Consider the following 12,046-nt stretch of genomic DNA (forward strand, 5'->3'; position numbering starts at 1 on the left):
GAGTATTATGAGAGATTGGTAGCCCATGGACAAGAAATTGAAGTAGCTGAGCATTGAGGCCAAGCAAGTAACTCTTAGAGAATGCCCAAGTGCCACTATAGGTCTTAGATTGCGTGCATGGAGTCACGAGAACCACAGACAATACCTACCCATGCCCAGTTATCGACAAGAGCTTGAAGTAGTTAAGCATTGAGGATACGCTTGTAGTTCATAGAGTGTGCCCAAGTGACACTAGAAGCCTTGAATTCTGGGCATAGCCACGAGTACCATCCAAGTATAACCAAAGATCCACTACTCATAGACCTATGTGATGTGAGTCTAGATATAGTTCAAAACCAAGTCCTTCCTCCAAACCCGAGCCGCGTGTCCATTATAGCTAACGTCACCCCAATTCACCCATAGCTCTTCTTAAGGCCTAGGAGACATCCTCCATGTTCTTGGAATATGCAAGTGATAAGCATATATGACTGATCTAAATGTTGTTTCTTATTAGCTTGGCACAAAACGATCTAGTCTCAACAAGGAAAAGGTCAGAGCATCTTGAATAAGGGTTCTGCAAAAGAAAGGCCTGCCAAAAGGCTATGATGTTGCACCTCCCATCTCGTAGTAGATTGAGCATTTGAAATCACTGCTTTTCAACCCGATCTCCCATATCTCACACAGCTCAGAACTGCTATGGGCTGCCCTCAACTTAGGATAATGTTGAAGCTTCGTCTCAATGTCCAAACAGTGTGAACTCTGATGTAACCAATAGAAATCCTCATGTAGGGTGGCATGCACCTCGAGATATAACCAAACCTCTACACGAATACATCCAGGGAGAGATGCAAGAAATTGCCTATGTAGAAGCTCATCTTCACAAACCACAGGAAATCTCAATCCACGTCTAATAGATGTATCATTGGAGCAAATCCATTCTACTCTGATCTCACGCTCATTTAATTGAAGACTAGGGACATACAAGCCGTACTAAAAGGTGTCCACATGTATAATAAGAAAGAGGAACCAACGGATGACCCTTCATTGCCACCCACTCGCAAAACATGCAAGATGCATGGAGATGCAAGGAAGATGTTCTTCTCACAAGCAAAAGCAATCACTCACAATTAAAAGGGAGCAATAACAATTAAACAGACTCAATGGGACTCCACACAAAAAATCACAATACTCAAATGACTTGAAGGACCACACTACAACAACATGCAATACTCATTTCTTTGTTCACTATTGACCTTTCGAAGTTTTGATATTGCAACATGCAAGGTTCACCCTTGGATCGTGCATCTTTCTCATAAATATTTATGCATTAGATCAGAAAGTAGTAGTCTTCAAGGAATACTTGTAAGTTTGGAGACCTTATGCTTTCCTTACTTTAAGCATCATAATGACAGCAGTGCCAAAACGGCGAGGATAACTTTGGATTGATTAGTGGATTGTTGCAATTGGAATATATCCAAGCTTACAACTTGAGATTGCGCACCAACTTATGTGGGAAGCGCTCGTAAAAGATATAGCGCAAGCATCCACTGAGGGCTTTCAGACCTAACAATCCTCTGTAGATATGTCACAGCACCAGCCCTAATTAAAGCAGGGTGATTTTCCTCATTTGTACCTATATTGTATAGCACAGACAGGGCAGCTTCACATGCTTTTGGAGTCCCTTTGTCAAGGAGTTCCACAAGGGGGAATATGCCTCCTGCATTAGAGATGGCTGCAACATAGCCCTCAATACCTTGTGAGACTAGAACGTGCAGCTCAATCGCAGCTCTTTCTTGAACATCTGGATCTAAGGAAGTCCCAATCTCATTGACTAGTCTAGGAATCTTGTCATATATGGTAACTTCTGATTCTATGGGTATACTCACATTAGTGGTGATGCCAACTAGCCTATCAAGATTGAGAAGGCATGCCGAAACCCAATCCTTGACATGCAAAGGTGCATCAGATTTCAAAACACGTGCAAGTAGCAGGGCAAGACTTCTGCAATCGATTGATGCCCGAACCTTCTCATACAGCAAAAGTTTATTCAGAAGCCGAGATGTAGCAGCAACTGCAGCCCAAGTCTCCTCTCTCTCAATGATGTCTTGAGTGTCCAATACATCACCTTTTCCTGCAGCATGTCAGAACTTGAATGTTACTGCTCAGGGTATGTAATGCTAAAGCTAAAATGTATGCATCCCATGAGGGGAAAATTTTATGGTAGTACACCTTCCAACATCACTTCAAGCAGAGACTTGAGAGGAAGTTCCACTCCTGCATGAACAATGGACTCAGCATGCTGTTCTCTCACAGCCAAATTCTCCATCACACGAACCGCTTTCTCTTTTAGTGATGGAGTGCCAGATGCAAATATCCCAACAAGAGCTGGAACTCCATTAGTGTCAACAATTTTGTCCCTATATAGTGAGACTCCGAATCAGAGCTGCTGATAGCGAGGACAACCAACTGTACATGAAAAGAAAAGGATATTTGTGGCATACCTTGAGTCGTCTTTGCGTGAAGAGAGTTCCTCCAAAATCCCTTCTGCTTCTTCTTTGGCATATGCATTTGCACTGTTAGACTGTGCAATGTTTACAAGCCCTGGATAGGCACCTGATTGGATCTGGATAAAAGAACCAATTCAATCAGAATCCATGGTGTCAGCATTATAAAGACTCAGCTTGCACTACATCAGAAGAGAATTACCATCGCTTGAACCTCCTCCCCTGTTTGTGACAGGCGATCCAACGCTGTAAGCACCTGTGCATAACCCAATAACACTCTACTCATGCACATCCACGCATGTGTGCACACACACACACGCATAGATATTTTTGCTTAAAGAGCTGCATATAAGTTCTCTGATCAAAGAAAGAGTGCAGACACTACAACATGGTGGGAGTACAGCTGAGATGAATGGCAACCTTCTCTTTCACAAAGCCAGGAGCATCATGAGCTTTAAGGACTTCCACAAGGGCAGGTACAGCTCCGTGTGCCTCAATAGACTTCCGCATTTCAAAGCTGAAATCATCCATCAAAGAGTTTTTGTTTCGTTTAAGGTCAAGCCTTGGGAACTTCTTTCATCAGATCACCATAATGCCAATTCACAAGTCCAAAAACTAGAGAAGGAAAACAAAAAATGACATTAGTTTTGAGGCACTATTCCTTTTGTGTCCCATGGAACCCATACCCTCGGTTTCAGATGGGGTCATGTATATTCTTCTGAAAGACAGAATAGTAGCATCACTAGGATCTTGCAACATATCATAAATTTCAATGGCAAGGCCATGGGTCCATGCTCTAGTGTTGCAGGCCATCCTTCAAGATCAGCCGTAACTTAAGTACAAATGGACATCAATTCAAAGCAGACATGCATATTCTATGAACAGGCATGCCCTTGCCTCATCTCACCAAATTTGTTAGCAAGGGCATGGGACAATGCTCTGGTTACAATGGATGTGACAAAACGTCCTTAAAGATCAGCCCTTACTTAAGGGCTGAGGCTCACAAATGCAGCCCATAAGGAGCGCTATGACAATTAGCAGGATGGTGGTATCACACCCAGCTCACTGAGGTAGATTGAGTGCATAAGTGAGGATAGTAGATTCCATGTTGCTGTGAAGAGATCTTTCTTTGCCAATCATGTGCTCTGCTTCATCTACTGCTTCATGGCATGATCCTCCCCTCGTGGGATGAACAACATCGCATTTGCTCTAGTGACCAAGAAAGATTGTATGTGTGCCATTTGACAAAGATGTTTGGAGGAAGATTTTGGAGATAAAATTGTTCTTTTATGGCTAATTAAAGAGGATAATGGAGGCCATTGCTGCAGTTCATCCTCTACATGGGAGATTTAATGGAAATGCTTGAAATGTCATGTCACATACCACCAACCTTCATGAAAGAGATGCATGGAGAGTGTTATGTACCCGATGCTTAGCTGACCTAATCGGGGGGCTAGGGGGGCCAGGGGATTAGGAACGCAGGCTGATTATAAGGGTAACTCATAAGTAGTTATAAGAGAACAATCCCATAAGTACAGCATTTATTGGAAAAGATATGTAAGTGAGGGTTATGGGTGGAATGGGTCATTGTTTTGTTGTAGCCTTGTGCTATGATGGTCAGTTCCTGGGCCATCAGAGTGCTTACCCACTCCTGCGAGTCCATAGTGATTCAGACACTCTGCCATCGGTCACTCGGGATGGGTCATGGTGATATGGGACACCAGGGCTTAGTTGGGTGTGTATTGACAGGAGCCTTGAAAGATGCTATGGGTGATCCGACGTTCTCGGATCTATGGATTACCTGAAGGAATGCACAGCGGAAGATGGGAAAGTGGAAACTCACAAGAGAGAGTGAGAGAGAGAGATGGAGAAAAATACAAGCGGACACCTGCTCTCAATATCAACCAAACAAGATGAACATGCTGGTACAAGTCCCGAGCAGGAGGGGGAAGATCACCTCGTATGTGAGGGACTGCAGCAAGCCAAAACGCAGAGGCACAACGAATGCAAGAGGCGAATACAGTGTGTGAGGGGGGGGGGGAGGCCCGGCTATATATATGCCCAAAAAGGGGCAGCCGACCAGCACCACACGACTGGGCATAAAGGCCCACGACTCCATAAATGGGGAAAAAAGGTGGGAAATGGTGTGAGGGGTGACCAGCCCCTCAAGCTAACATGGTCAGCCCTACGGGCTCAAATAGGACACCAAAGAGGAGCCAGCAGCAAGGGGATGATGATGTCTAACATTAACCATGTGTTTATGTTGTGTTTAGGGGATCTTGGAGAGCGTTTGGTCGCAACAAATTGACAGAGAGGGCCCTTGATAAGACCCACCTTTGCTTTATATTGGCTGGTGGATGGAGTGAAGTAAACAAGAGAACAACCCTAACTTGCTTTCTGCCATGCACTCTTCTAAAACCCAGAGGCACACACCAACATATGGATCGAAGAGCAAGTCCTTAATTGCAATCTTGAGGTGAGTTCAATTGACAATGAGTGTATGTCCTACATTAATGGTGCCATCTGCATGGATGGTTGGTAAACCACCCACAGGATGAGCCACTCAAGCAGGTAGTAGGTCGATCTACCAAGAGATGGCCATTGGAATTGGCTAGTTGGGTTGTGCAGGCCTACTAGGTTGCCTTTTTGATAACTAAATGATGAGCAATGATCTATTGGGGGTTGTCTTAGGAGCAATAATCTGTTTCACCCTGGATTTTCCCCGTCAAGGGAGGGTTGACAGATGAACAACATGCACTTCTCTGCCCAACACATGTAAAAGCAGATTCCACAGCCATTCGATCAGCCTAGTTCAGCCCCTTGTCGTCCACCTATTCAATTCATAAAATGTTAATTTTCCAAGCAGCATTGAAAAGCAAGGCTTCGACAGCAGATCGCACGCTACTTGTCATGTGCACAGTGGGTATCTACCGTGTGCTATACGCATGCAAGACTAGTTTCGAGGCTTGGGGAATCTTGGAACTAGGCAGGCTGATTGACGAGCTGAGTTAGGGATATACTAACGGGCGGGCACCTAAGTATGGACGGGCCGGCGGCCAAGTGTGGACGCCCGATGACCGGCCAGGAGCCTATAAAAGGGTGGCCAAGGTTAGTTATTGTATTATAGAGAGTCTCGCGAGTTTGTGAGAGCTCTATGGTCTTGGAGCCTGGATCTAGTGCAGACGTGCACCTGCTTTGTGCAGCCGAGGCCAGCAGCAATCTCGAGGCCCGCGAGGGCAGCTTCGTGGCGGTATGGGACGTCACGAGGAGGAGATTGGTCGGTACGTCATCCTAGTTAGCTCAGCTCGTGGCTCGGTGGGGACAGCCAAGACTGTGGGCTCGCCCACGGCTGTCATGGTTGGGAGGTGAGTCAGGCCTGCACCCCCTTGCTTGTTGTTTGTTCGTTTGTTTGCAGGATTCGAGTTTCGAACCAAGATCGATCACGAGGGGATCCGTGGGGATTTGACAGTGGTATCAGAGCATACCTCGTGAACGGGCAAGTTGGTAGGTAGAGAAGAAGAGGTCGAAGAACGGTATGTGTTAAAAAACTTGCTGTTTTTTCTGTGCATACTGCAGTTTTCAGTTTGGTATGTGCTTTTTCTTCATCAAAGAAACCCATGTTGATGATGGGAGATGGTAGTTTTAATAGGGTTGATTGCTTTTGCAAAGAAGAGGTGAATTGTTGTGCATACGCATGAACTGCAGGGAGAGAAAACTGAAAAAAAAAGAGAGAGAAAAAGCACGTTGCTTTTCGTTGATTGAACGAGAGAGAGAGAGAGAGAGAGAGAGAGCGAGAGACGTGCTGTCACGCTGGCAGGTTGGTGCGCTGGCGCTGGCGAGTACTGCAGGCAGTGGTTATAGGCGGGCTGTAGGCGTCTAGGCCAAGCATGGCGGGTACACAGGCCACGTGGCCTTGTGGCCAGGCTAAGGCAGCCAACCCAAGCGGCACCTAGGCCAAGAGGGCAGCGCCCAGGCCTGCCCAGGCCTACGCCAGGCGGCCAGGCAGCCAAGCCACATAGGCGCCTAGGCTACGCCAGGCGGGCTGGTGCCCAGGCTAGGCGGGCTGGTGCCCACGCCAGGCGGGCTGCGCCCAGGCCTACGCAAGCGCCCAACCAGGCCCTGTAGGCGGCCCAGCGCAGGAATCCCATCCGGCTGGCGTAGGCGCACACGCAGGTTGGTGCGAAGGTCATGGCGCCGGCAGCAGTGACGATAGCAGCGATGGCCAGCACTCCACGTCAGCAGCAAGCGCCGGCTAATCCAGGAGGTTGAAAAAAAAAACATAAGGAAAGCACGTTTTTTTTTCCTTAGCTTTCGTTTTTTTTGTAGAATTTAAAACTTTCAAAGTTTTAAAAGATTCCTCCAAGGTTTCAAGGGTTTCAAAGATTTCAAGATGTTTATTTTTTTTAGAAAAGAGAATATATATATATATATATATATATATATATATATATATATATATATATATATATATTCAAAAAAAAACACAAAAGCTAAAGCAAAAGCTAAGCCTAGCTTTTCGAGATTTTTTGGCTTTTGGGAAACCTTTATAAACCCCCTCACGTGGGCTTCTTGCCACACATCTCTCGAGTTCTCAAGTTCTCAAGTTTTCAAGCTCTCAAGCTCTCAAGTTCGCTCGCACTTTTGTTGTGCAAAGATCGAATTTTCTCTCCGCGTACCCTCTTCACGATGTCGACCCAAGAATCAGAGTTGGAGCCCCTCGTGGAACGCGAAGGCTTGCCGGCTACGGAAGGCACTGATGCCGATCTTTTTGACGAGTTTGTGTCAAAATCAGATTTCCAAGAGTTCAAAGTAGCTCTCGAAGCTTCTTCGACGGAACGTCAGGCACAAATCGCAGCCCAGATGCAGGCTTTGCAGAACTCCATTGCTCTCTTGACCACTACCCTCTCTACTTTCTCGGGAATGGATACCTTGGCTTCTGCTTTAGGCCCCAATATTACTCTGGAACCGTTCGGGGGCGAGCAAAAGCAGAGAACCAAGGAGATCGTGAACACTTGGCTACACAAGTGGCAAGTTCACTTTCAGTTTCATCCATATGATGATGGAAAGAAGATACAGTTAGCAGCAGGTTTCCTGTCCGGCAAAGCTTTGCTTTGGTGAAAGGAATTGAACCCAAAGCCAACGACTTGGGCACAATTCGAAGACATTTTCAACAAAGAATTCCTCAAGAAAGAGGATGATTACGATGTTGTTGCCCGGTTTTCAGCTTTGACCATGACCTCGCAGCACCTCACTTTTGAGGTCTACCTCCAGAAGTTTCGTGACTTGCAAATGAAAGCTACAAAGATGGATCCCACTACTCTTTTGGGATTTTTCATAGCTGGTTTACCAAACTCGTACCGATTACAGGTTAAAAATAACAAATGTAAAACTTTGGACAAGGCCATTCATTCAGCTCGTATCTATGATGATACGATGGTCTCTTCCAAGTCGAAACCCGTTACCGAGCAGGGAAACAAGCATAAAAGAAAGTTCTCCGCACCTATGGCTAACACGACTGAAGGCAAGTCTTCGGACCAACCTTCGAAGAGTTCAAGTTCGACACCAGCGAAGAAAAAACGACTCCTTCGGGCTTTGAAGCTCAAGAAGGAAATACGTTGTTTTATCTGCGAAGAAAAAGGACACATGCGTAATGAGTGCCCGAAGCAAAAGGGTACCAAGTCAAATGCAGGACCCAAGCCAAAGGCAGCTAACCAGTTGTCTTTGACAGGTAAGTCAATTACTGTACTTTCTCGCCCTAGTACTTGTTCTGATTGTCTGTTCAATTCTAAAGTATTTGGCATGCATGATCTTCTCCGAGTTTATGGAGAAGTGAATGGCCATAAAATTCACATTCTGTTAGACCCTGGCAGTTCGCATAACTTTGTTAACTACAAACTTGTGCAGAAATTGAGTCTTGATACGACACTCAGCGACCATACCTATGAGGTACGTCTACCTGCGGGCAGACAAGTTTGGGATCGCAAGGTGGAGATGCTTCCAATCCAGATTCAGGACTATAAAGATACTCTGGAATGCTATGTTATGCATCTGGAAAATGTAGACTTGTTATTAGGGATTGAGTGGTTTAAGACTCTTGACGTCCAGATAGATTGGTCTAGTCATATTTTTTCTTTTCAGCATAGGGACACCAAGTATAGTATTTTAGGTGATTGTATTCATCCCTCTCAGGGACCTCTTGTAAATACTATTGATTTTGGAAATATAATGGATTCTTCTTTGTACACCGCTTTCCATTGTGTATTGATTCCACTTTCTTCTTTTCTCATCTCTTCCATGGATGTGAATGAATTAAGTGTGTTTGAAAGCAAAGAATTACAGAAGATACTTGATTCGTTTCAAGACATATTTCCTAAGGAATTGCCATCGGGTTTACCACCTGAACGGGCAATAGATCATCGTATTGACTTGATCCCTGGTGCTCATCCTGTGAGTATTCCACCTTATAGGATGAGCCAAGCTGAGGAAGATGAGTTGGCTAAACAACTCGAAGATTATTTGAGGATGGGCCAGATCCGTCCAAGTAAATCACCTTGGGGTGCACCTGTGCTGCTTAGGAGAAAGAAGGACAATACTTGGAGAATGTGTATAGATTACAAAAGATTGAACAAGCTGACTATTAAGAACCGTTATCCTCTCCCTAGATCAGATGACCTAATTGACCGGTTAGCGGGAGCGAAATATTTCACGAAGATAGATTTACGTACTGGCTATCACCAGATACGTATTCATGAAAGGCATGTCGAAAGAACCGCCTTTCGGACTAGGTATGGCCATTACGAGTTTCTCGTATTACCTTTTGGGTTAACCAATGCTCCAGCCACTTTCCAGCAAATGATGAACGATCTTTTTTGTGAACATTTGGGAAAATTTGTGGTGGTGTTCCTGGATGATATTTTGATTTATAGTCGTACTCTTGAGGATCATGTTAGACACCTCACGATTGTCTTAGCTATTTTAAGACAGAATCGACTATATGCTAAGTTGAGTAAATGTGAGTTCTTTATGACCGACATCATTTACTTGGGACACAAGATCACTAGAGATGGATTGAGCATTGACTATGACCGAGTTCAGAAGGTTTTGGACTGGCCTATACCGCGAACAGTGAAACAACTTCGTTCTTTTCTCGGTTTTGTTGTTTTTCTTAGGAAATCTGTACGGGAGTACTCTCAGCTCACACTACCGATGACCGACTTATTGAAAGGTCGTGGACGTAAGTCCAATCAGCCTATCACTTGGAATAACGATTTGGATATAGCCTTCAGACTTTTGAAAGATAAAGTCAAGGAAGCACCTATCTTAGCATTACCTGATCCTAGTCGGCCTTATGTTCTTGAAACTGATGCCAGTGACTATGCTATCGGGGCTGCTTTATTTCAAGATGGTAGACCGGTTGCTTTTGAAAGTAAAAAGCTAGACGACACTCAATCTCGTTGGTCAACCCTTGAGAAGGAGCTTTATGCTGTGATTCATGCTCTCAAGGTTTGGAGACATTATTTATATGGCTCCAAGTTTGTGGTATTGACTGATCATCACCTAGTCAATCAAGTATGTGTGTGATGCGGATGATTTGAGAGGAAGGAAAGCTCGTTGGGCAGAGTTAATGCAAGATTTTGATTTTGAGATCCGTTATCGGAAAGGGTCCATGAATAATATTGCAGATGCGCTTAGTCGGATTAGAGAGGTGAATACTTTGTCGTTCACCAAGATTTCTACTGACTTATTTCAGTCATTGAAAGGGCTTTGCAGGACTGATAGTTATTTTGGTCCATTTTGGCAGAAGATCCAGGACGGGAGCTCATTGATTGACCAAGACTCGGTGACTGTGCAGTCTACCATTCAGGCTGCAGGAGGTCAGTGGATGATTCGGAATGGTTTACTATTCCGTAATGACAAAATTTGTGTACCACAGATCCCGGACATTAGGTCCAAGATTCTTAAGGAGTGTCATGACGCCCCTTCTGCTGGACACCCTGGGGTACACAGGACGCTATCTTTAGTGAAACACGCTTTTTATTGGCCGAAGATGAAAGGGTATGTAGAAGATTATGTTCTCAAGTGTCAGATTTGTCAGGCAAATAAAGCTGAACGCTTTAGACAGGCTGGGTTGTTGCATCCTTTGCAAATCCCAGGTAATAAGTGGGAAAGTATTTCCATGGATTTTATTACCGGATTGCCAAGAACACATCAAGGCCACGATTCTATTTGGGTTGTGGTAGATCGCTTGACAAAAATGGCTAGATTTTTACCGACCCGGAAGAATATTACAGCTACGCAATTAGCTCGGCAGTTTATCGAGCAATTGTTTAGACTGTACGGGTTACCGCAGGACATAGTCAGTGATAGGGACTCTAAGTTTACGAGTGACTTTTGGAAACTTGTTTTTGAGAAGTTGGAAACAACTTTGAATTTGAGTTCCTCTGATCATCCTCAATCTCATGGCCAGACTGAAAGAGTGAATCAGATTTTGGAGGATATGCTTCGAGCATATGTATCCAAAAGACAAAGTTCATGGGAGGATTATCTTTCTATGTTAGAATTTGCATATAACAGTACTAAGCATACGAGTACAGGGTTTAGTCCTTTCATGCTTATGTATGGTTTTCAACCAAGATCACCTGTTACAGTAGGATTCTCAGGACTTCAACATGATGTAGCACGTAATTTTTTGCAAGATATGCAGGAAATGTTACAAGTTGCAAAGGAATCTATTAGAAGTGCTCAAGACCGAGACAGGTTTTATTCTAATAGACATCGTTCACCTAGAGAGTTCTCTGAAGGAACGATGGTGTATTTGCGAGTTCCAAAAGATTCCGAGACTTTACGGACAGGTAGATCTCCGAAATTATCTCCTAGATACTGTGGACCATTTCGTGTTACACGACGGATTGGTTCAGTTGCATATGAATTAGATTTGCCTTCTCATGTAAAAGTTCATCCTGTATTTCATGTCAATAGACTTAAGGAAGTACTGGGTGGAGCAGATCAGTTAGTTACTCCTCAAGAAATCATAGATGTCCAGGACATGACATTTATTCCGCACGAACCTGAAAAGATTCTTGGATTTCGTGAACGAAGATTGCGTCATACGCTTATCACGGAATACAAGATCAAGTGGAAGGATCGTGTTGAGGAGGACGCTACATGGGAGACATTGACTTCTCTTCAGAGAGATTACCCTGGCTTTTTAGTGAGCTCAGGAGTGAGCTCTTAGAGGAAGGGGAGTATGTCATGTGCACAGTGGGTATCTACCGTGTGCTATACGCATGCAAGACTAGTTTCGAGGCTTGGGGAAGCTTGAAACTAGGCAGGCTGATTGACGAGCTGAGTTAGGGATATACTAACGGGCGGGCACCCAAGTATGGACGGGGGGGCGGCCAAGTGTGGACGCCCGATGACCGGCCAGGAGCCTATAAAAGGGTGGCCAAGGTTAGTTATTGTATTATAGAGTCTCGCGAGTTTGTGAGAGCTCTATGGTCTTGGAGCCTGGATCTAGTGCAGACGTGCACCTGCTTTGTGCAGCCGAGGCCAGCAGCAATCTC

General features: G+C 44.7%; 1 protein-coding gene across 1 annotated transcript in view; it reads right to left on the bottom strand.

Annotated features, from left to right (window-relative positions):
- Positions 1-1,285: 1,285 nt before the first annotated feature.
- The window catches only part of LOC147615280 (ARM repeat superfamily protein), a 47,944-nt gene continuing 37,183 nt past the window's right edge, over positions 1,286-12,046 (bottom strand). Inside the window, exons 5-9 of the mRNA XM_086779358.1 lie at positions 2,904-3,000; positions 2,686-2,739; positions 2,481-2,602; positions 2,209-2,396; positions 1,286-2,110 (exon numbers count right to left, since the gene is read on the bottom strand). Coding sequence (XP_086635484.1) covers positions 1,485-2,110; positions 2,209-2,396; positions 2,481-2,602; positions 2,686-2,739; positions 2,904-3,000 — 1,087 coding nt within the window. The 3' untranslated portion in view covers positions 1,286-1,484. The remainder of the gene's footprint in view (positions 2,111-2,208; positions 2,397-2,480; positions 2,603-2,685; positions 2,740-2,903; positions 3,001-12,046) is intronic.

The sequence above is a fragment of the Cibotium barometz genome, chromosome 40, assembly GCF_041138505.1.
Source record: "Cibotium barometz isolate CiBa-2024 chromosome 40, ASM4113850v1, whole genome shotgun sequence".
NCBI classification, from domain to species: domain Eukaryota; kingdom Viridiplantae; phylum Streptophyta; class Polypodiopsida; order Cyatheales; family Cibotiaceae; genus Cibotium; species Cibotium barometz.